Source organism: Penicillium atrosanguineum (assembly GCF_028827265.1).
Source record: "Penicillium atrosanguineum strain IBT 20685 chromosome Unknown utg000002l_segment0_segment0, whole genome shotgun sequence".
Lineage (NCBI taxonomy): Eukaryota > Fungi > Ascomycota > Eurotiomycetes > Eurotiales > Aspergillaceae > Penicillium > Penicillium atrosanguineum.
In genome coordinates, this window is record NW_026623134.1 from 3,951,975 (window position 1) to 3,974,768 (window position 22,794).

At 50.0% G+C, this 22,794-nt stretch overlaps 11 protein-coding genes across 11 annotated transcripts; 6 read left to right on the forward strand and 5 right to left on the reverse strand.

The window, feature by feature from the left end:
- Positions 1 to 312: 312 nt before the first annotated feature.
- N7443_003252 (NAD(P)-dependent alcohol dehydrogenase) lies at positions 313 to 1,543 on the forward strand (the record flags this gene model as incomplete). Its single annotated transcript, XM_056883308.1, has 2 exons — positions 313 to 441; positions 503 to 1,543. 2 exons carry the CDS (start codon positions 313 to 315, stop codon positions 1,541 to 1,543), a joined length of 1,170 nt encoding a protein of 389 aa, XP_056745149.1.
- Positions 1,544 to 1,632: 89 nt separating this feature from the next.
- N7443_003253 (uncharacterized protein) lies at positions 1,633 to 3,494 on the reverse strand (the record flags this gene model as incomplete). The annotated part of the gene is made up of 4 exons (XM_056883309.1): positions 1,633 to 2,760; positions 2,806 to 3,116; positions 3,168 to 3,243; positions 3,291 to 3,494. 4 exons carry the CDS (start codon positions 3,492 to 3,494, stop codon positions 1,633 to 1,635), a joined length of 1,719 nt encoding a protein of 572 aa, XP_056745150.1.
- A 635-nt stretch (positions 3,495 to 4,129) lies between these two features.
- N7443_003254 (uncharacterized protein) lies at positions 4,130 to 5,313 on the reverse strand (the record flags this gene model as incomplete). The annotated part of the gene is made up of 4 exons (XM_056883310.1): positions 4,130 to 4,614; positions 4,674 to 4,988; positions 5,038 to 5,243; positions 5,297 to 5,313. The coding sequence occupies 4 exons, from the start codon at positions 5,311 to 5,313 to the stop codon at positions 4,130 to 4,132; spliced, it is 1,023 nt and encodes a 340-aa protein (XP_056745151.1).
- Positions 5,314 to 6,603: 1,290 nt separating this feature from the next.
- On the forward strand, positions 6,604 to 8,016 carry N7443_003255 (alpha/beta hydrolase; the record flags this gene model as incomplete). The annotated part of the gene is made up of 4 exons (XM_056883311.1): positions 6,604 to 6,792; positions 6,843 to 6,981; positions 7,028 to 7,136; positions 7,209 to 8,016. The coding sequence occupies 4 exons, from the start codon at positions 6,604 to 6,606 to the stop codon at positions 8,014 to 8,016; spliced, it is 1,245 nt and encodes a 414-aa protein (XP_056745152.1).
- A 200-nt stretch (positions 8,017 to 8,216) lies between these two features.
- N7443_003256 (uncharacterized protein) lies at positions 8,217 to 8,986 on the reverse strand (the record flags this gene model as incomplete). The annotated part of the gene is made up of 2 exons (XM_056883312.1): positions 8,217 to 8,341; positions 8,395 to 8,986. The coding sequence occupies 2 exons, from the start codon at positions 8,984 to 8,986 to the stop codon at positions 8,217 to 8,219; spliced, it is 717 nt and encodes a 238-aa protein (XP_056745153.1).
- A 723-nt stretch (positions 8,987 to 9,709) lies between these two features.
- Positions 9,710 to 10,891, forward strand: N7443_003257 (alkene reductase; the record flags this gene model as incomplete). Its single annotated transcript, XM_056883313.1, has 1 exon — positions 9,710 to 10,891. The coding sequence occupies one exon, from the start codon at positions 9,710 to 9,712 to the stop codon at positions 10,889 to 10,891; it is 1,182 nt and encodes a 393-aa protein (XP_056745154.1).
- Positions 10,892 to 11,518: 627 nt separating this feature from the next.
- N7443_003258 (uncharacterized protein) lies at positions 11,519 to 12,637 on the forward strand (the record flags this gene model as incomplete). Its single annotated transcript, XM_056883314.1, has 4 exons — positions 11,519 to 11,855; positions 11,908 to 12,240; positions 12,288 to 12,397; positions 12,455 to 12,637. The coding sequence occupies 4 exons, from the start codon at positions 11,519 to 11,521 to the stop codon at positions 12,635 to 12,637; spliced, it is 963 nt and encodes a 320-aa protein (XP_056745155.1).
- Positions 12,638 to 14,663: 2,026 nt separating this feature from the next.
- Positions 14,664 to 16,529, forward strand: N7443_003259 (fungal specific transcription factor domain-containing protein; the record flags this gene model as incomplete). The annotated part of the gene is made up of 1 exon (XM_056883315.1): positions 14,664 to 16,529. One exon carries the CDS (start codon positions 14,664 to 14,666, stop codon positions 16,527 to 16,529), a length of 1,866 nt encoding a protein of 621 aa, XP_056745156.1.
- A 1,241-nt stretch (positions 16,530 to 17,770) lies between these two features.
- On the forward strand, positions 17,771 to 19,592 carry N7443_003260 (uncharacterized protein; the record flags this gene model as incomplete). The annotated part of the gene is made up of 3 exons (XM_056883316.1): positions 17,771 to 18,070; positions 18,127 to 18,524; positions 18,581 to 19,592. 3 exons carry the CDS (start codon positions 17,771 to 17,773, stop codon positions 19,590 to 19,592), a joined length of 1,710 nt encoding a protein of 569 aa, XP_056745157.1.
- A 221-nt stretch (positions 19,593 to 19,813) lies between these two features.
- N7443_003261 (uncharacterized protein) lies at positions 19,814 to 20,525 on the reverse strand (the record flags this gene model as incomplete). The annotated part of the gene is made up of 2 exons (XM_056883317.1): positions 19,814 to 20,040; positions 20,150 to 20,525. The coding sequence occupies 2 exons, from the start codon at positions 20,523 to 20,525 to the stop codon at positions 19,814 to 19,816; spliced, it is 603 nt and encodes a 200-aa protein (XP_056745158.1).
- A 567-nt stretch (positions 20,526 to 21,092) lies between these two features.
- Positions 21,093 to 21,968, reverse strand: N7443_003262 (uncharacterized protein; the record flags this gene model as incomplete). Its single annotated transcript, XM_056883318.1, has 1 exon — positions 21,093 to 21,968. One exon carries the CDS (start codon positions 21,966 to 21,968, stop codon positions 21,093 to 21,095), a length of 876 nt encoding a protein of 291 aa, XP_056745159.1.
- Positions 21,969 to 22,794: the final 826 nt, after the last annotated feature.

The window sequence follows — 22,794 nt, forward strand, 5'->3', positions numbered from 1 at the left end:
ATTTCAAGTCTTCTTTCACCTTCTTTCTCGTCGTACCTCAGCCTTGTATCCTATGTCTGGGGTCAGCAGCCATAGTGGGGTTCTTCCCCACCTGTTCCCCGACGTACCGTCACCCCATCACTCGGATTCCCCTCTTCCGAGTTCACACCTGGATAGACTCGAAAGCCTATTTCTGTACCTTTTGCTCCCAGTCCAATCTTCAACCTCCAATCATATAATCGATTCAACCGTTACCTACAAAGTCAATCAGTGTTGATGACCCCAACATCAGTAGACACCTGGCTCCAAACTGTAAACTCCAGTACACCGGAGATGCAGAACCCAGCATGTCTACTTTATGGCCCAGGAGACGCCCGTTTCGAGGACCGACCCCTCCCTCTGATCGAAGATCCCTACGACGTGATCATCCGCATCGCCTACGTCGGCGTCTGTGGAAGTGACGTACGTGTTTCCTACCTTAGCCCCCAAAAAACCAACAAGCACTAACGATTAGCCCAACCAGGTCCATTTCTGGACTCACGGAGGTGTTAAGCGATTCGTCTCCCCTTCAAACCCCCTGGTCATGGGCCACGAGGCTTCGGGAATCGTGCACAGTGTCGGCCCCGCTGTCTCAACCCTGCAACCGGGTGACCAAGTCGCCATCGAGCCCGGCCGTGCATGCCGACTCTGTAGCCGCTGCAAGTTGGGGAAGTACAACCTGTGCCCGCAAATGGAGTTCGCCGCTAGTCCACCTAACCACGGTGCGCTGTGCAAGTATTTCAAGATGCCCGCTGACTGCTGCTACAAGATCCCCACTAGTGTGGGTCGGTCTTTTGGGCTCGATGAAGCTGTTCTCGTTGAGCCATTGTCTGTTGCTGTGCATTCCGTGAGACAGGTTGGTGTCCAGCCTGGTGATAAGGTTGTTGTTTTTGGCGCGGGGACAGTCGGATTGCTATGTGCGGCTGTCGCGAGGGAGTTTGGGGCTAGTGTGATTACCTCGGTGGACATTAGTCGCGACAAATTGGATTTTGCGCATTCATTTATACCGAATGGGAGGTTGTCCTTTTCGACGGCGATTCCGACGCATAGTCTCTCGCCCGAGGAGAATGCTCAGTGTTTGAGGGGGATGCATCGCAATGCGCATATTACTGAGACGGATGTTTCAGGGTTTGATGTTGCTATTGAGGCTACGGGTGCGGAATCCTGCATCCAGATGGCTATCCATGCGCTTAGGGTCGGGGGCTCGTTTGTGCAGACGGGGCTTGGGCAGCGGAATGTCAGTTTTCCGATTTCGACGGTCTCGGAGAATGAGATTAATGTAAAGGGGTGTTTCCGGTATGGACCGGGAGATTATAAGATGGCGCTGGAGTTGGCCTTTACGAGGAAGATTGAGTTGAAGTCATTAATCACCAAGGTTTTTCCATTTGAGAAGACGGTTGAGGCTTGGGAGAAGACGAAGAGAGGCGAGGGAATCAAAACATTGATTCGGGGTGTTGGTTATATGGTGGAAGATGACGAAGAGAATGAGCGGGAGGTTAAGGGGTATAGACCAGAGTATATGTGAGGGGATTGCCATTAGTTGAAGATAAACTACACTGTACATTCTAGACTCGTCAATCGTTACGGCTCATAGGCCCAGCTGCACCGGTCTCACTACCACGCCATAGGAGTGGCCGTTTCAATATCACGTTCGGCCTTTGCCTCCAGATCTTTCTCGGAGAGCTCGTCATCTGGTCCACGAAGGCCTTGGTTGGTTTCCAATGTCTGATCCAGATCATAAGATTCAGTCAACAGGCTGACCAGAAGAGCCACCCCAGAAATTGCACAGCAAACTGCCCAAACAATTCTCAGGCTGTCGGTATAGGCATCCTTCAAGTGTGCTTTGTCTGCACCCTCAGCCATCGCCTTGATGACCTGGACGAGGCCAGCAGCGTCCTGACTGTAAGAGCTAGCCATCGGAGCGAGCGCCGGATACTTGAGCAGGTTCTTGTACATCTGGTTCTGGAAGACCACACCACCCACCGCAACTCCGATCGCCTGTCCCAAAGCACGGAAGAAACTAAACATAGCGACAGCAATGGCAAGATTCTTCGGCTTAGCTGATGCCTGCACAGCATAACCCAGAGAAGGGAAAAGAAGACCCAGCCCCAGACCACTAACCAGGTTGAGGAATATCCAGCCCGCAACGCTAGTATCCGGCTTGATAAGACACATCAAGCCAAGACCGATAGTGGAAAGAGTCCATCCGAGCCAAATAGCCCAGCGATAGTGACCAGTGAGAGAGATTAGAATACCCGCGACCATCCCACTAGGCGCAACTGTAAAGGTCTCCGGGAACAGGGCTACTCCCGACAGAATAGGACTATACTCCTTCACAGCTTCGTAGTATAGTGGAAGATAATAAAGTGCACACCAAAGAACCAGGCCCTGTAGTACACTGCCGATAAATGAGGCTATGGCTGTGCGATTCTGGAAAATGACAGGCGGGATAATCGGATCGGCTGCAAAACGGTGCTCGTAGTATGCAAAAACCATGAGTCCCACAGCACCCACGATCAAAGGGACGAGTGTATGCCACGAGCTCCATGGGTATGAGACCCCACCCCAACTCAAAGGGATCAAGAAGGATGAAAGACTGCCGACAAAGATGACTGTGCCGATGTAGTCGATTTTCCGAAGTTTCTCAACCAGCGAACTGGGGATAGTGTTCAGATTCAAAAAGACGATAACGAAAAGAGCGCCGAGTCCAATGAAAGGGAAATTGATATAAAAGATCCACCGCTATAAGAATTAGTTCCGCGCTTGATATGGTATTGTTAGACGTACCCAGTTCACGCTCTCCGCGAAGCCACCACCAAGGATAGGACCGGTAACGGATCCAACACTCCACATCGCGCTCAGAATACCGAAATATTGACCGCGCCAGCGTAGTGGGATTAGATCGGTGATGATGACTTCGCTCAAAGCGATGAGTCCGCCGCCGCCGATACCTTGGATGGATCGGCCAATTAGCATGTAGGTGAAGTTCTTTGCAACTGCGCAGACTATGGCGCCGACGCTGAAGAAGACCAAGGCGAAAAGGACCATTGGTCTGCGGCCGAATATATTGGATAGTGATGCGAAGCTTGGTTGAAATACTGTTTTCCTCTTGTTAGCCAAGACCTGTATTTTGTTGATGGGTGACGTACCTGTTGAACTAAGTAGGAATGAGGTACCGCTCCAGAAGGCTTCGATGGCTGTTCCATTTAGATCTTGCGCTATAGTCTTCATGGGTCAATAATGGCATGCTAGGCGATTGAAGGCCAGCTTACTGGCAGGGCTACGGATAGTGAAGTCCCATCAAGAGCAGCCATCAGTGTAAGGACACATAGTGTAAAAACGACGAGGATGCCCCTGCGTCCCAGAACATACTTTTCATCTTTCTCATCAACTGTCAAGGTGGATGACGGCCTGCTACCAGCGGAACGAAGCGGCCCTGGCTTCTCGGAACCTTGTGAAGGAATATTAGATGCCATTGCAATTAACGGCGTGGTCTGGAAAAGTCAAGTTGGGGAATAGTCTGAGCTGCCGTAAACGAGACATTTAGGAAAAAACCGTTTCTAACTTAAAGTTATATGAAAGAACACTCACACCCCATACGGGCACAGAATTATCATCATATTTAGAATAGGGCCAACAATTGCTCCGCGACCACAAAGTAGGGTTTGAACAACCACTCTCTAAAATGATCACGATCCCAACGCCGCGCCAAAAAATGCCAAGAATCGGCCCAATTCAACCCCGACGCCGCCAGTCAGCCGGTGCTCGGCTTAACCCCTGTCCATGACTCCTGCGGGAGGCTACCGGTCGGGTTTGGCATGGGACAGCCCGATTTTATTCTTCCGACGGGGCTTGGAATTGTCAATGCCTGCAGTGTAGATTGTCCCACTGACGCGGCTCAAAACGTGTATGCCTTGCATAGAAAAAAAAAAGGATCGATTGGTGGCATCGGAACAATAAGTCATATTGCAAATCGATGCTTAGTTCTAGCTGTCCGGATGAGATTAACAAGTCCGGGATATAAGACTCACCCACCGCACCTTCTAGCGCGATTTTCGAACGCAGTGTGCCGTCCCACATGGTCGCAAGCTTTGAACCTGGAATCTACCTACTACATGCGCTCAGACTCGCTGCGAACCACGGTAGGCAGTTCTTCCAGCAGACTGGGCCGATGAGGCTTCCATCCCAGGATCTTACGAGCTCGTTGCGCGCGACCGCGCGAATTCATGCCCCAGCTCAGTGACTCGAAGCCGGCATATTTCTTGGCGCTCTCTAGATCGATAGATTCGGCCTTGGCTTCAGGGAGGTACCCCAGCTTCGTGGCTGCTTCTGCTGTAGATTTGGCTAGTTCACCCCAGACGTGCTCACCATTCTCGGTGAGGTAGTAGGCCTTGGATCCCCATAGGCCGTCATCAGTCCGGCCTGCAATCGCGGCGTCCACGAGTAGTAGGTACACGTCGCTCAGGTCGTGGATGTGGACGTTGTTCCAGATGGATCTGCCTGCTCCGATAATGGGTCCTTTTTGGAGTCGGAGAGTTACGTTGGCGAGCTCGTAGACCTGGCGACCGCGCTGAGAGCATGGTCCTCGGCCGCGACCTATATTTTTCAGTCAAAACACTGCGTCGCCATTTCAGACGAGTGGAATCAGGGATTACCGTAGATAGTAGGCGGGCAAACCAGAGCGGTTTTAAGCACGTCCGCATGCGTTGTTCCGGCCTCCAGCACGAGCTGGTCCACATTACGATGGAAAGCATGATCGGGGAGGTTGAGCAGTTCCTCGACCCCGCTCCAGTCATCGTACACCTTGTAACTGTGATTGCCAAATTCGTTCCTGTCGCTGTCCTCGAAGGTCAGAATTCCTGTCCCTCCCGTGTGTAACCAATAGCCTGGGTTCTTTTTGCTATGGCCTGCGACTAGACCGGTGGCTATGGCTTTTGCAGCGTCTGCATGGTCAGAGGCATCTGCCGTGTCTGCGAAAGTTGTTAGCTGGTGTGGTCGTTCCGGGTGCTGGTTTCCTACGTAGGACGATGTCTGCGGCAGCACTTTCCCGCTCGAGCAGGGCTGAATCATCGAGATCGCCGATTACGACCCGTATGTTTGGGTATTGGGCTTTGACTTGCTCTGCTTTTTCGGTGCTGCGAACAAGTGCAGAGTAGGTGAATTCAGGATGCTTGGCGACGAGAGTGGCTGTGGCATCTCCGCCAATGTATCCTGTGATACCAGTGCTGTGGTGAAGTTAGATGTGTTGCTTTTAACCATGAATAGTATTCCTACTTACATGAAGACTTTAGTCATTTTGCTTCGACTTTGGACTCTACGACCAGTTGACTTGAATAAAGGTGAAACTGAAGTGTGGGTGGGTCGACGTCAGAGGTCGTGGCTGGGAAGAGAGTTCGTTAATAGAGGACCGTTCCTGACTGTTCCTCGCGATAAGCTGTGAAACTCTCTTTCTTCAATATTTTAAATTGAAAGATGATAGATGATGCGAAACGACGTAAATCTTGACATAGAAGCTATGTCTTCGTCTCTCAATCACTTCCCCTCATCTACAAGTGGACCCTCCCTGGTTGGTGTCGCATCGCGGAATTTGTAAGCAACCGTGCGGCTACATCTAGAGAACATTTGATATAGGCAGCTTGATTCTTTGAAAGTCTGCATCTTGATCACTTTTGATCAGTAGCGGAGACTGAGCAGTTCTAGGAACCATGTCAACAGCCCCTAAAGGAAGACCCAATGCGGCTCAAGTATTGATTAAGATACCAATTCACCTCCCTAGATGGCAAGCATTGAAGCCTCGCCTTATAAGACAACGTCTCTCAAAGAATCGTGACCAATGCAACTGAGGCCTCCTATAACCCGACCTGAAGCGATGTTGACTACTTTGAAGTAAGAACACCGGTTGACGAAGTACAAATGGCTTGACGCCAACCACATCATCATGTCGCAAGACTTATGGTGGGGCGATCGGTTCGGTCAATCTCGCGCCTCTTTTTCCGACTCTGAACTGGGTCCTTATCAAACTCTAAATGCGCGCACTTCGCGCAGATCAGGATCTTTTTCGGGAATTTCCCACGGTGTATCAACAAGGGCTTTGTCTAGCTCGCCTTCATCGCGCCAGGTAATCTGGATCCACACAATCACCAGTCCCCGATGATACCCGTGCGAGATGATAATCCTGGCAATCAATGGGATCCCTGCTACCAGAACGTCAAGGGTAGGTGGCGCCCATGAATCAAGGGGCAGTTCTCAGCTGAGTCCCAGAGCACGAAGATCGGTGCTTCACCCTGGCCCGATCTACCAATAATTCATCATAGTGGGTCTTGCAAGATTCAAGTCAAAGGCTAGAACAGGGAGCTGGGCGATGTCCTTACCGCCATTCATCGCCAGCAGCGCAGACCCACCGGGGCTTCGAAGTGACGAACTTATGGCTTATTATTCGGCGACCAGGTACACGATAAGCGATCGGATCGACATTAGCAGATTACCGCAAAGAGATAGTTTCCAATTGCATCAAATTCTTCCCAAACCTGCGCAAGTTGTTTTTTGTATTCTTAATCTATCTTTCTTTATTGCCAACCTTCGACAATGAGCTTCCCCTTCCATATCACCAAGCATGTCATTGATGCTCAGTATGTCCGAGACTCCCCTCGCGCAACAGCTACTCTGAACCCCACATTAAAGCTCTGCGTCAAGAAATACACGCCTATCGATAACCCCAAACCCCAGCCTGGAGATGTCACTATCGTTGCTACACACGGCACCAGCCTTCTTAAGGTTCACTCTCTCACATCATCGTCATATGCAAAATTCTAACAATAGACCAGGAACTATATGAGCCCCTCTGGGAAGAATTACTGGCTTGCTCCAAAGGAAAAGGTTTTCGCATTCGCGCCATCTGGATCGCGGACTCCACCAACCAGGGTGCCAGTGGCATTCTCAATGAGGAGCAGTTAGGGAATGACAGCGAGTAAGCCTAATAGCTTTTGAATTTCAGCACTGACAATTCTAGCCTCCTGGTTCGACCATGGCCGTGATCTGATCCAGATGATTAATCATTTTCGGGACGACATGCCCCAGCCTATCATGGGCGTAGGACATAGTCTCGGAGCGACGCAGCTGTACGTGTTCAAGCGCCCCCAGGCTTACATTCCGCCCCCATTATCCATTTATAATTCTTAACATTTTTTTAGAATATTCGCCTCAATCTACCACCCCCGCCTCTTCACCTCTCTCGTCCTAATCGAACCATACGTGAAAAACAACCCAATAGCAGGAAACGGGCCCGAGATGCTCGCCAAAGCCACATTCCGCCGCGACCAATGGCCCTTCAGAAAAGAAGCTTGCACGAAAGCCCGCCATGCCTTCAAAAACTGGGACCCACGGGTTTTCGCGCGATGGACTGAATTCGGATACCGTGTTCTCCCCACGGCCATCTATCCAACCCCGACAGAGCCAGGCGCCGTGACATTGACGACTACAAAACACCAAGAAACTATGATGTACACGTATATGAATTACCGGAAACAAACCCCTGTTGTCATGCCTGGGGAGGTTCTTGATAAGGAGATTATCAAGGCGCTTCCGGAGAGGCAGATGACTCGGGCGGAGCCTATTCTTGCCTTTAAGATGGTTCCACATCTTGCGCCTTCGGTGTGTTATATCAGTGGCTCAAAGAGTCCGTTATACAAAGATGGGTCGCATACGAAGGCGGCGAAAGTTACTGGGACGGAGTATGGTGGAAACGGGGGATTGGAATCTGGGCAAGTCCGGCATGAGGTTATGGAGGGTTGCAATCACAATGTACCATTGGAGAGCGTTGCAGCGACGTCGCGAATTTTGGGAGCCTGGATTCAGAGGGAGGTGAGGATGTGGAAGGATAGTGAGGAGAAAATGGCGGGGGAATGGTATAGGCTCGCTGGGAAGGAAAAGTCTACTTTCCCGAGGGATTGGCTGGAGATTGCTAGTAGCTATACTGGTAAGAGCAGGGCTAAGCTTTAGTTGACGGCCTTGAAATGACTAGACAAAATGATAGAAGGAATCATTGAGTGATGATATAGAGAAAACAGCATGCATGTTCTATTTCTAAATCCACAAAATCATTACTGGAGGCCAAGAAAACAATCAGGTAAAAACGTGAAACGGTGAAACATCCACTTTAAATATATCTTTTATGATGGCCCACATTCGCTCTGCAGTATCTAGAGCTTCTCGAATACTTCGATAGCGGCCTTGGTAGTAGAGGTGGAACTGGCAGGGTTCTGACCAGTGACGAGTCGACCATCAACAACATGGAAATCATCCCAGATTCCAGCGGATCGCTCATCTATAAGCAATGTTAGTACAAGGTAATTATTGTGGGATTTGGTAGTGACTGACACCTAGCACCAAGGCGCTCAGCAAGTTCCTCCACCATCTCAGATCCGAATCCCCTCAGCTCATTCATAATTCCCATGGTGTTCTCCGCCTCGGTCGTAAAACCGGTAATCTTCTTTCCCCGAATAATCGGCTCTCCAGTGGCCCGGTCAAGCATGTTGGTAAAGATCGCAGGACCATGGCAGACGGAGGCAACGACGCCCCCATTGGCCCAGACCTGCTCAGCAATGTTCTGCAAAGCACTGGCAGTGGGGTAGTCAATCAGAGAAGCATGGCCGGCGGAAGCGAAGAACAAGCCATACTTGGATCCGTCGAGCTCGGAAGCCTTGGGCATGTTGTCGAGCTTCTTGCGGAACTCACTATTGAGGTTGTTCCAGATCTCCAGGTCTTCGCCATTCAAGAAGTCTGGCTGCTGGGAGAGCCAGTCAGCAGTGTAGCTGCCTGTTTCGGAGGCGAGGTCAACTTCGAAACCTGCAGCGACGAGAGCCTTGTATGGGTGCAGGGCTTCGATGATGAAAAGGCCGGTTGTCTCCTTGCCATCAAAGAGAGTGGCGCTGGCGGAGGTAATGGAGATGAGGGCTTTACGAGCAGGCATTTTGGCTGAGTTGGTTGGTGAAGTATTGAAAACTGGAGGACGTCACTTGAAAGATGGAAGTAGATATTAAAGTGGACGTTTTTTTGCTTTTGAGGCTGATGCTTTAGATGCTTTGGAAGATGCTGTGTGATGAGGAATATATATGCTATAGAAATGTTTATCTATTTATACAAAGCTCTGGAAGAGCCAAAGAGCAGAGTGTCATCATGTTCTCCGGAGCTCCACACGCAACCATGCACCTGTGGACGTCTAGGTGGGGCCATATCCTGGAGTAGACGGAGCTGACCTGTTCGTAAGCACTAGGGAGCCGGTGCCAGCGTTCCAGATTCCGCAGTCAGCACAGAATGTGAACGTTTCAGAGGTTCAACGTAAAGGCGGAGTTTCGGAGCCGCGGAGTCGCGGAGTTTCGGAGAGGTGGGGCTTTGTTGGTGAGCCATTCAATAATGGCTCCTCCAGCTCCGAAACTCCGGTTTCCCATTCAGTTTACACTGATTGATAACTTTTCGGAGACATTCTGATTTTTTGGTGGCATTTGGCCCGAGAATAATTATTTAGCGATAGAGTATTTCCTTCCAGCATATTCCACGACATCGAAAAGACCCTCCTAGCCGCCATTTGACAATAGACCGGACTTTCTATCTGATTCCCGGCTTCCTAGCTTCTCATTCCTTTCTTTCCAAGACTGCTATATTTCCAAGAAGGATCTTAAGACCTACAATCAAAATGAGTCCCCACGTTGTTAGCGAATATGTGCCCTCCGAGACCCGACTCTTCAAACCATTAAAGGTCGGCAACGTTACACTGCAGAACCGAATCGCCTTTCCTCCCTTGACAAGACTTCGCAATGACGATGATCACACCCCCCTTCCTTTAATGGAGAAATATTATGCCGATCGTGGCTCTGTTCCCGGAACACTTGTCATCTCTGAAGCAACAGCCATTTCTCATATCGAGGAAGGCCAAGCCAACAACCCGGGCTTTGTGAGTGATAGCCAGGTCAAGGCCTGGAGCAAGATCATTGATGCCGTCCACGCCAATGGCTCTTTCTATTTCCAGCAAATCTGGGGCATGGGAAGAGCATCTGATCCAGGGCATCTCACTGAGCGGGGTTTGCCATACAGGTCTAGCAGTGCGGTGCCCATGAGGGGTGTTGGTGTTACACCCACTGCTCTGACCGAGGATGAGATATTAGAGACCATTCAAAATTTTGTTGAGACTGCTAAGCGTGCCATCGCTGCTGGTGCAGATGGAGTTGAGATCCACTCTGCTCACGGGTATCTGCTCGATCAGTTTCTCACATCTAGTGTCAACCAGCGCACGGATAAGTGGGGCGGATCCATCGAGAATAGATCCAGATTGACACTTGAAGTCGCCAAGGCGGTCGTCAAGGCTATCGGAGCAGAGAGGGTAGCCATTCGTTTCTCTCCCTACGCCGGCTTTCAAGGTTCCGAGAAGACAGACTCTGTTGAGCTGTACACTCATCTCATCGCGGAGCTCAAAAAGATGAAATTCAAGTTCGCCTACCTGTCTCTGGTTGAGGCGACCGGCGATCCCGGGGCCTTGGTCCGAGGCGAAAAAGCGATAAATATTGGCAAGACACTAGACTTCATCCTTGAAGTATGGGACAATTACTCGCCAGTCATGGTGGCAGGTGGCTATCAGCCTGAATCCGCTGCTCGAGCAGTAGAGACACATTATAAAAATTGGGATGTGATGGTTGCCTTTGGTCGCTACTTCATTTCAAATCCGGACTTGGTTTTCAGGATTCAACAAGGTATTCCTCTTGCTCCCTACAACCGCCCAACCTTTTACCTCCAAAAGCAGTGGGAAGGTTACAATGATTATCCCTTCAGCCAGGAATATTTGAAGGCGCACCCTAACGCCGTTCATCCTATGACTGAGTGAACATGGATTGAGAGCATGAAAGCATTCTTGAATTGAAAACTACTAGTTAGCAGAAGGAGCCAGCAATACTTGGGTTTGACATCACCCGAAAATAACTTTGTATTCTACGAATAGACAACTTGGCCGCAAACACTTGAAATTGCCAGAGGTCAATAGTTCACATCGCACGCAATTTCATGACACATCCAGCATTGAATGGACATCACTATCTACACTCAATCACAAGATATTCCTCAGACTTTTTCAATAATTCCAAGCCAATGCTCGATTCCCGAGCCCCAAAAACCTGACCGCGCTAAGAGATTCTGACATGCCTTTGACAGTCTCCTCTATTTTCCGAGCCGCAGGCATCCAATGAGTGTATATGGCCGCTCTGTCCTTCTTTCCTCCCCCAACCATCTTCACCGAGCTCTTTGATTTCCTCTGTCTTATTACTCTACTACTCCCTGATTCCTTCAATTTTTGCTGTTTTCTGAGTAATCTTTGTCTTCAATGCTACTCTCCACCCCCTCATTCCCGACTCGCCCTCAAACTCTCACCACTCAGTGCTCTCGCGTCTTTCATTCAACCCCTCGCCCAAAGCTCGCTTCCACCCCTCACGCGTCTCTGGAACCCTCAATCATCAACATGGCCCGTAACAAGAATCCCACGACCCAACGGAACTACGTCGTCAGGCTTATCAAAATAGGCCTCAAGTGGCTTTCGCACACGAGCAACGTCAGTCAAGCGGAGATTCAGGAGATGAAACAGACATTGGAGCAAATCGAGGCGGAAGCTACGGGCGACCGCAACCTACTTGCAGTGGCTATGGGTGACTTGACGCTCGAGGACGTCGAGAATATCTTCGGCCTCAAGAAGTTGACTCCAAAAAATGAGCAAAAAGGCGACAAGTGGAATCTAGTGCCCTTTAATCCCAAAGACGTACCAGATTCCGAAGACTTTGAGGCCTTCTACGACCTCCTCTGTGGGTACACCTTTCTCTTCAAAAAATGACGTTTACTCATCCATCAAACTAGGCCAAGCCCTCCAAAACCTGGATTTTGCCAATCATGACTCCACAAGAAGCGAGGCTCTGGTGCATACGCGTCTCGACATGTTATTAGGTTTGGTCCTGGGATGGGCTAAAGAAGATCGTCGAATAATCTTTGGAAATTCAGTGTCCTGGGGTTACGAGACCCCATTTCACGTGGTTATCAAGATGAACGCTAAGAAGAAGATGTTGTGCGGCCGTCCAGACTACGCGCTCTGGTACGGAGCGCAGGCGAACGTCGAGACAAACCTAGTTATTGTGGAAGCCAAGACCAGCGATGAGATCGGCAAGGGCGAGCGTCAGGTGCTCGCATACATGGGCGAGTCATTCGCATTATACCAGAAGCATCGCTAATGCAATTTCTAGGCCTTGTCCATGCCGGCCGTAAGGAGCGTGGCAGGGAAGACACGACTGTCTACGGTATTGCTACGGATTGTATTAAGCTTTTCTTTTACCAGGTCAACGATAGCAGCAAGGTGAGTCAAAGAGTACCTCGTTACCTATTGATATTACTGTTTTCTGCCATCTGAAAGTGGTGTTCCACGATCCTAATCTGGGGTCAAACCGAAAAAGAGGACGAAACCATAGTTGCTATGCTTCTTCGGATAATGAAGTTGGCGCCAAATCAATCTCCGACACATACCCGGGAGAATACCTCCCAGAGCCATCAATTCAGTAGCTCGGCCGGCGAGGACATCCCCATGCAAGGCTGCTAGGAGGCTATGAGGAAAATAGCCTTGCCTTCGCAGCTAGCCTCGAAGTAGCGATGTTGTCGTGCTGCCTTACTTTTGTGTGCGTCGTGTTAACCTTATCCTTATCATTGCTATTTTGTTTGTACCTCGCCATTTTCTTTTTTAGGGGCTGTATTATCGAATCAGCATAGTGGTTATTCATATCTGTATCTTTATCCTTATTCCAGTACATTCGTTAACGAATAGAATGGATGTGATTACTATATTAATTGCCCAATATTTTCGCTTACATTATATAGTGGGAGATATATAGCAAATTCTGTCGGTTGATCAAACCTAGTTAGGCAATAGATATAGAAAATACTGTAAGTATAGCAAAGCTCAGTCCCTTCTTTGACTTTAGCCTCTTCATCTCATTTTAACATTCTCAGAAAGCTAGGCCACCGGCATAGGAATCAGAATATGCCCAGGCACGAGACTCTTTTCGAGATGATAGAGCCACCAATTCAACGACGAAGAACTATAGCCAATGGGAATCCCTCGGATACGCGCGCATTCCAGAATGAAAAACACGACATCACAGTCCCGCAGATATGTTGAGGTAGCGTAGGCTACCTGGCTCGCCGGGATTTCTCCATACTGCTCGTCTTCTCTTGGAATAAAACTAAGATGCCAGAGAAGCTGCTTCTCTTCCTCTGAACTAATATGTCCGTGCCAGATCAGTCCTTCTTCAGGCAGAGGGTGAAGATTGAACGAAATAGGATGGCCACAACAAGGGAAGACCACGTCGCCTATTCGTAAATAGTCTCCCTTCGGTTGAACTTTTACTTCAGTGTATGCCGGACCATTAACATCCGTTCCATCTTTCTCCACAAATCCAATACACGATCGAGGAGGTTGCTGAAATAACATTTGTTGCCAACTTGCCCCTTTTTGGAGAAAGCGTCCGTCGCTCTGAGGATCGATCTGAGGTATCTTCGCCCCTCCTTCTACTGGGGGTGGACTCCGTAAACGCGCTTGTCTTTCGCAAAACCATGGCCAAATACATTCCTCTACTAACGGGTTGCGAATACCCGGCGTCCCGCGTGGTAGGTTATATCCGACGGGCTTGAAAAATAGGGCGGCCTGTAAGTCGCTCGAATTCTTGATCAGATGGTACCATTGGCGGCAGACCCTTTGAGCGGATGTGAGCAAAATGCGCATATCAGTTTCGAGCAGGATCAGTTCCAGGAGTTCGGTTATCAGGAAAATGTTATGTGGCTCTGATGAAGCCATGATTCAAAGAGTGAAACTCAAGGACGGTTCTATTGAAGGACAGGACAGTTACGAGAAAGAGGCGGTCCAGGAGACGGGTTCTAATGAAGGAACCATCAGGGGGACGTTCGTTTCCTACTACGATGTCGGGCAAGTTCTTACCTAATAAGGCTTAGTCGTGCGGGGCTGGTCGGATGGCCCCTTTGAGACACCCTGACACTCCCCTCTGCACAATTCCAGGCCACAAGGGCTATCCAGATGTGACGCAATTGCCTACGGCTATGACCCGTTGGAATAAAGATCACTTCTGCCGGCGCATAGGCTTGGATTTCCCATGCATGCCCCTTCGCCACGAAACAAGCCGGCTTCAGCCGGCACAGGTGCCGGAGTGAAACCCCTTCGAAAGCAAGTCTCTCGGGCATGCGACTGGTGTCGCGCAAGAAGATCCAAGTGCGAAAATCAGCGACCATGTAGAGCCTGTATTCAAAGAGATGAGCCATGTACCCAGACAGGCGTGGATGAGACGAAGACGCTCCCACAAGCGCTAAGGTATGAGGATACGCGAAGACGGGTTTGTGTTATGATGAATTAACGAGATTACTGATATAGAGAATCTGAGAGACTCAAGCTACGTGTCAGAGATCTAGAAAATGAGCTGGACTGGTACAAAACCCAGTATCAAGCAAGCTCCACCGTGGGTTCCTCATGGAGTCCACCCGGGCAAACTTCGCTAGGTGATTCTCCATATGTGTCTAGTCGCACAAATACTTCGCCACCGGAGAATCAATCAGAGAAAATGTTAGGTGTAAGTGACCTTATGGCTCAGAAGCCTTGGGAAGGGATCGAGATAGGCACCGCCCGCTCTCCGAATGCGTCATGGTACGGGCCGTCATCGCTCTTTTACTTCATCGGGCGTATGAATAGCTACTTAGACTCGAGTCTTCACCAGACACAGTCTGGCTCGACCAAAGAAATGGTTCTTCATGGAACTGCAAACACTTTGCTGGGCTTTGAAACCTTGAAAACCCCGGAGGACTCGACACACCCCGCTCTTTCAGCCGAAATTCCATTACCCCCGGGGGAATTCCTGAGTCCGACACAGGAGGAATACTTTCTTGAGCTATTCTGGAAGTCATATCACACTTGCCTATTCCCAGCAATCAATGAAACCGAATTCATGGATCACTATCGCTCTCTATGGAATGACTCTGGAGATTCAAGGCAGCCATGTGCGCTCGTGGACATTGTCATCGCTCTGTCCATGCAATATGGAGTATCCCGCTTGACGCCGGAGCAACCAAAGCCTATCGCCGACGGCGACCCCAGCATTGCTGGCCGATGGTATTTCAGACGAGCCCAGATGATGCTAAACTATTACCTTGAAAGCCCAACAGTATCAACTGTGCAGTGCTTCCTACTAAGCGCTATCTACCTGTGCAATGGATCATTCCAAAACATGTCCGCAGATGCCTGCGGTAGTGCAAGCCGAGCTGCCTATACTGCGGGGCTTCATCTGGATCCTCCATCGTCAATGCCCGAACCAGAGCGTGAACTGCGCAGGCGCTTATGGTGGGCTTTATATCAATTGGATGCCAAAGTTGGAATGAAACTTGGACGTCCATTCACTCTTCATAGGTCATCTACCGAACCCAGGCTTCTTGATGACAAACCTGACACTGCCATGCAGTCGGGATCCCGTTTTGCTTCCCTTGGGGGAAACAAGACGTGGCTCAGTTTTCATTTTTACAATGTCAAGCTTTTCACAATTGCTAAGGAGATTCATGTGGCTTTCTACTCCAAGGAGTTGAACCTTCCGGATGGCCAGTCTATTTGGCACAACCCAGAGACACTTGAATCTCACGCTAGGTATCTGCAATCCCAGGTGTCCAAGGTGGACCAATGGCTAGAAGAAGTGCCCAGTTCACTGAAGACGAAAAGACAAGGGAATGGCGCAACCTTCTCAACAGACGGCTCTCAAATGGAGTTTGAACAATTCGCTCCCGAATGGCTCCAGCGCCAGCGCCTAAACCTGGAACTTCTATACCATACACTATGCATAAATGTGTATCGCCCCTTTATCTCCTTTATTCCAGGACGCCAGCCAGCTTTGACTCGCGAGCTAGCCACCAAATGTGCTCTTCACGCAATCACACTTACCAGCATCACACACCAAGCATTGTCATCAACAACACTCCTAACTGGCTGGCACGAGTCTTTCCAATGGCAATGGAACGCATCCATGACTATCGTCGGCTTCGTCCTCGCGAACCCACACAATGAGTTAGTCTCCGAAGCCCGGCGAGCTGTCGATGTGTCAATTGCCATATTCGACATGTTCGGCAAGTGCTTCGCTGTCGCGACTAGTGCTGCCCGAATCCTGCGCGGCCTGGCTCCCAAAATAGACTTCCTCTTGCAATCCTATTCAGCATCGCAAGGCTCAGTTGTAGCTCCTGATGGGATTGACGGAGCGCCTGGTGAGGACTTGAAATCGACTGAGATCGGATCGGAATGGCTTGATAATCTCATGTCGGATGCTACCGCTTTTGATCCTTCTTATGTGATGCCGATGCAGGAGATGTTTCAAATGGCTTATTCTATTGAGCAGTGGAGTGATTTGGATTCTTTGATGCCGAGTATAGGGACGGATCCGTGGATTATGTAAAGTTTGATTTTCTGAATAATTGCTTTTGCAATCATACCCCACAGCAGGCGTTTTATCTCTTGGAGATCACAATATTGAAACTGATCACAAGTGATTTATGATACAACTTTTTGATTTCAGGAGTTAGTTAAAGAGTTGTAAATATTTGTTGTAAAATTATTTATGTGGGAGAAATCAACATCTCCAATACGTGGCATGAGCACTATGAGTAGGACGGGGTAAATCTGCAAGTGACTTTGACACTCATACTATTCTCATTAAATGCTTCTCTGAAGACAGAAGGCCTGTGCGAAAAGGCAGGTGGGAGAATCCCGGTCAATTCGGCCAACAGCACCCCGGAATGCTACCCAATTCAGCAATGTCGCCCGAGTCTCGGAGATAGCATTTCTTGGCTTCTCTCGTTTTGATAGCAAACAATCTTTTTTAAATCGAGGCTCACCATTCTATAGACAGAAAGGAGATGTCAATGAGGTGAATCACTTATAGTATCCTATAGTATGAGAAAAGTCTTAGAGAAAAATCTTCGAGCTGCACACCCCACCAGCCAATATACGCCCTTCCGATCCAAACCATTACGTGGACAGCCACATAGAGCCAAATCCCATCAAGCGAAGTTCGCCAAGCCATTCCAAAAAGTTATCCAATCGCAAGGCATCCCGGCTGTATCTTTTTCCTACGAGCATACCACACCCGGCTTGGCTTGGAGCTAACGCCCACACATCCTCGGAGAAAGCATCTTCTCATGCTCGAGCTTCCATCCACCGAATCATATCACCTCTCCCGGTCCAATTGATAATAACGTGTGGTTATTTTCCCATCTGTGGATCTGCGGCCGAGTTTTGGCTCCTGATCCGACTCCTCATGTTTTGATAGCTGTTTTTGATGATCTTTGTTAGTTAATTTGAAAGAATCTCCGCGGAGAGCTCCGTCTACCGATTGAATTTTCATTCGGTTATGTAGGTCTAGCTACTAGGTCAATTTAAATTCAAGACATCAAAGCACAGTGCAGCATATCCATCATCTAGACCGTGCCGTTTGGCTTGACACATGCAGATAGTCCTCTCACTTGCATCAGATACCGGAATAAACGGCAAAGCTATCTGACGACCTCGTTATATAAAGACACTCTCCGGTCGCCCGGTAGAGTCGAACTCCAGGGGTTTCCCATCTCTCTACAACCGCCTCCCCCCACCTGAGGTTATCGTGACTCTGAGTAGTGGGCCCTTATCATTACGTTCATAATGTCTAGCGAAGACGACTCGATTGCACCGACGCGGAATTTGGAGGCCCAAAGTGCCTTTGCTTCTACGCTTGTGAATGATATTGAGAAAGGTGGTCCGTCTAAGACGGGAATCAGGCCAGAGAAAGAGCACAAGAATATGTTCGGAGTGAAAATTAAAACTCCTGAAAGTCATGCTGGAACAGATGCTGTCTTTGCTGCTAAGGCTCAGTTACTTAATGCGGCTATGTTGGATGTTGGGATGGGGAGGTATCAGTGGTTGCTTTTTCTAATGACTGGTGTTGGGTGGTTCCTTGACAGTGTGAGTGACCACTTCCCTAGTCCAATTTCGATGAGAGGTACTGATGTTTTTATTAGTTCTGGATGATGTCCTTCTCGGTAATTGCCCCATCAGCTGGAAACGAAGCTCAATTCTTCTTCACTGGCAATAATGATGACTACCTCTTCATTAGCTTGTTCGTCGGGTTGACTGTGGGGGGAACCCTTTGGCCCATGATGTCGGACACACTTGGTCGGAAGTGGATGTTTACGAGCACGATTGTTCTCATGGGTATGGGTGGACTAGTGGGTGCTGGTATGCCCTCGTTCACTGGACTCTGTGTTGTGGGATTCGTTGTTGGCTTTGCGGTAGCCGGCAACCAGAGTGTAGATGCGATGATTCTTCTAGAGTCACTGCCTGCATCACATCAATTTATGGTCGCGCTACAAGGTGTCTTTTGGGGGCTTGGCCAGTTGGTCGCGTCTGCTATTGGCTGGTAAGTCAAAAACTGAGCAGCACAGAAAGAAGGGTTTCCATAATAACGTTCAATAGGGCCTTCATCGAGCTGTACACCTGCGGTACTGGCCCTGACGAAGTGAGCACCTCGCAATCAATGGGTCAGAAGCGCGCACTCGGCCACTCAAGCAGCGCTTCATCGTCCAGCAGTAGCAGCTCATCCTGCCACTACGTCAGCAACAAAGGCTGGCGATACGTCTGGTGGACCTTCGGATGCATCACTATTTTCCTCTATCTGTGCCGCTTCGTATTCTCATTCTACGAAACGCCCAAATTTCTGCTCGCGCGTCGTCGGGATGCAGAGGTCACCCAGCTGGTCAAGGATATTGCTCTTTACAATAAACGCCAGATCTGGATCACTGAGGCATCCTTTGCTCGGATTGATTCGACAATCAATGCGTCTGAGAACGAGCTTCGTACCAAGTCGCGAACCAAGTCTCTTGTCTCTTCGCTTGGTCTCGGAGGCACTGTATGCCTTGCTCTCCTATGGATGGCCATGGGTCTCACTTTCATTCTACATGAAACCTATATCTCGAATTATCTTGCAACCTACGGCGTCAGCAAAGTCACCGCTCTCACAGTTACCAGACCATACCTGTATAGTCGCTATCTCTACATTGCTCTGTGCGCCATTCCTGGGCCCTTGATCGCGGCTCTCCTCATCGAAGTCAAGGGTATTGGCCGTAAACGCACCGGTGCAGGGATTGCGATCCTCACTGGACTGTTCATGCTTCTCGCGACAGTGTCTCGATCCCGTGAAGCTGCACTGGCCTTCGAATGCATTCTTAGTTTCCTGAAGTATGCCGGCCTCGCCACGCTCACCGTCTACACTGTGGAGATTGTTCCGACGCAAACTCGTGGATTCGGTCTTGGTGTGATGATGTTCTTTTGGGGCGTGTTTGGATTGATTGCGTATGTCATTACTACGTTTGAAGGTTCGGTTGTCTCGGGTGGTGGGCCTGTTTGGTTCAGTGGCGCTTTTTGGATTGTGCTGGCCGGTGCGTGGTTGGCCGTGCCCATTGAGACGCAGGCTGTGGCGGCTGCATGAGTTGTCATGCGGAGCATGGACTGTCCTTGAATTTCAAGAACAATTGCGATCGGCTGAGTGTAATGAAACATTGAATGTTGAACGATGCATAATGAGATCACGACGGGGAGCCCCGTTGATGAGCTAGATGTCTCCAAGCGGGTGAAAGTAATGAGTCTATAGGAAAGGTCTATAATGGAAATCTCTGGCCGCGAAAAACACCAATAGCAGAGATAACGAACTCATCGCTGAATTGGCCGAATCATATTCAACTGCTCGTAAGCCGGGAACGGCGAGAAAGCATGCCTGCTCTCAAACCCATACTTCTCATATACCTTTCTCCCCTCCGGCGAACTAGAAAGATAAACCTCAACGCCTTCCTCGTCGGCCCTCGCAAGGCCCCATTTCAATAGCTTAGACGCCAACCCGCGCCCTTGATAAGCCGGGTCAACTGCAAGGATCTCGAGATCTGTTCATGCATTAGCCATGCATCGTAAATCCGGGTCACTGTATGAATCGGTCTGCAGTGTATGAATAGCAGGTATGTCATAAGAGGGGAGTGAAAGAGGGAAGCATACAATAATGCCTCCTTGTCCCCATAAGCTCTCGGTGATGTTCACTCATAGTCCCAAAAAACACCTCACAAAGCTCCTTATCGGCACTGACAGGCCACGAACCCTGGTTGTCATCGTTTTCGTGTCGACCATCATCTGTATCCACCGGCTGGACCCATTTCGCAAATGCTGCAACCCTACCCTCATCATCACAAATTTTCAAGAACACCTCGTGGGGCTGCGCCCCGCCGCCGCCGGCCACGTTCTCAATGGCCCAGACATTGACATCCTCCGTCGGCGGCAACATTTTTCTGTTGAAGGCGTCCGAGAAGGCGGCTTGGAAGACGCGTGCCATTTGTGGTGCGTCGGATGTATGCGCTGGCTCTACTTCAAAGGCCATGTTGGGTGGTTGCAAGCGTGGGTTAAGGTAGAGGTGATTGGTGTCAAATCTTGAAGTGCGTCGCGGGTGTGCGCGGGTGCCGAGATTCGGGCTGCGGGACGGAAAGTTTGGGTTGGAGATTGTGTGGACCCAATTTCGCGGTTGTTTGTTCTAGTTGTGGTTCGCGTCCTGTTTATCTTGAGAAGGCTTGCTTGATTATTTTCTTTTTGATTCTCTCGCACCTAGTTGGACTGAGTCATTGCTTGAGTCCCACTTTGAATCAAAATTGGTGCAAGTCACCTATGATCAGCGCCCGGGGCACATTTCCGCGGCAAGAACATCCGAAATTGGGGGGAAAAACGCTGTTGACATTATAACATTATGGTTAATATGAGATTATGAAATTAAATATGAAATCCGTCGCCATCATAAATGTTTAGGTTTTGACCCGAGAAACGCCGCCTGGATGCAGGGGTAGAGGCATAACCCGGAGCTTCTGCCGTAAATAAGACGTTCAATGCTTAATGTACGGCGAATGGCCAGCCGGCCACCGTGGGTGGCTGATGTGTTCAGGGACATCGTGCGCGACTAGACCTTCTCCGCCGTCTTCTCGGGAATAGTGACCGGACTGACAGGTTCATCATCATGAGAGGGATGAGAACACACGACATCTGCTCGTTTAGACGGGGTCATAGCAGCTCGCTGTCCACTAAGTTGGTGTGACGAAGGAAGGAGAGAACGACGGATACGTGGATCATCGGGTTGCTGAGACCTGGCATCGCCTGTGCTCTTGGTTGTTTCCATTTCCGATTTGACACTCTGGTACATGCTCTCCACAATGAAGACCTCTTCTTGCACGTCGAGATCACAGCCAACCAAACAAAATTCTCGTTCGCGTTGCTCGATGTACTCTCGGATATTCTTCCACTTGTTTTGGTAGGCCTTCAGACGGTCTGGAAGTCCGGAGCCACGGAGGTAGGTCAGGATACCGGCCATGATCGTGTTGATGGCACCGAAGGCTGTGACGGCGGAGTGTGGGCCACTGGCTGCTCCGACGGCAGTCACTGCAGCCGCAACGATAATTTGGATGCCGAGACATATGTTGATCATCCAGTTGAAGAGACGGAAGGCCCGCGCAGACTTGGTCTCATTGTTTACCACACGCGTGTAGATACCGACGTTGGGAGCGGTACGAAGCAGATGGCCGCCCGAGGTAAGAGCAGGCACACTGTCGATGCCGGTCAGTGCGCGAAAGATCAAGAGCTTGTCGTTTGGCGGAATGAGGTGATCCGGATCATTCACCGGAAGGGTGAAGCGCTTTGCTGCTTCCAGGTCTGGAATACCGTTGCGCTCAGCGGCAGCGGCCGCGTGTGCAGCCATAGGTGGGTAGTGGTTATCCTCGCGGAAGAGGGCGGCCTCAATCACCCGGCGCAAGAGGCTTCGGTCGTGCGATCCTTCCGGCATTTTGTGTGTATGGCTGACACCAGACTTGATGGGAGTGTGATCGTAAGTCTAAAATGCGTCGAACAGGGGGGGGGGGGGGGGGCTTCTAGATTTGTAGCTGTGATCAATAGCCGGCTAACTTGTACTGCTCACTATTTTCTCATGCGTGATATCCGCCCAGGTGCAGATGATATGGAGCTTAGTGTAACTTTGGACCGACGCCTCAAGCAGAACTAAAACAGTTTTCAGCACGTCGCAAGCCATGATGAGCGTGGTTGAATACTAGAAGCGGCAAGCTGGGTGGATTCAATGTGCAGGGTCTGGCAGATTGCCGGCAGCATCTGAATCGTGACAGGCCGGAAAGCTTCGTGAGCGGGTGTCTAGCGGTGACCCGCGCACGCGGGCTGAAGTTTGTGGGCAAGCCGACAAGCGATGACCCTGAATTGGGAGTTGAATACGGTCGTGGCGTCGAGACTGGTGGGGATCTGCACGGAGCGCTCGCGCGAAGCAGTCAAGAACGGTGGGGCCGATTGCAAAGATTGGGATCGCGACTCAAGAAGGTGTCGATCAATGCCACGCTACAGCCAGGAGTGAAAGAATCCTCCGAGTCGGGGGATGCTCCATCTTCTAAAGGGGCTAATCACCCGGATTTGTCAACTAGGCCCTGCAGATGACAGGCAATGAGACAGTAGATCCATTCCGCTGAGATTGGTACAATGCAGATGTCTGGAGATCAGCTGAACCGCGGTGGCGGAGCGGTTTGCACGGGACGGGCATCTTCACTGCTAAAGTGCCATACTCTTATTATCAGGGATCGGTGCACTCCGCTTTAGGCCATTTGGCGCCA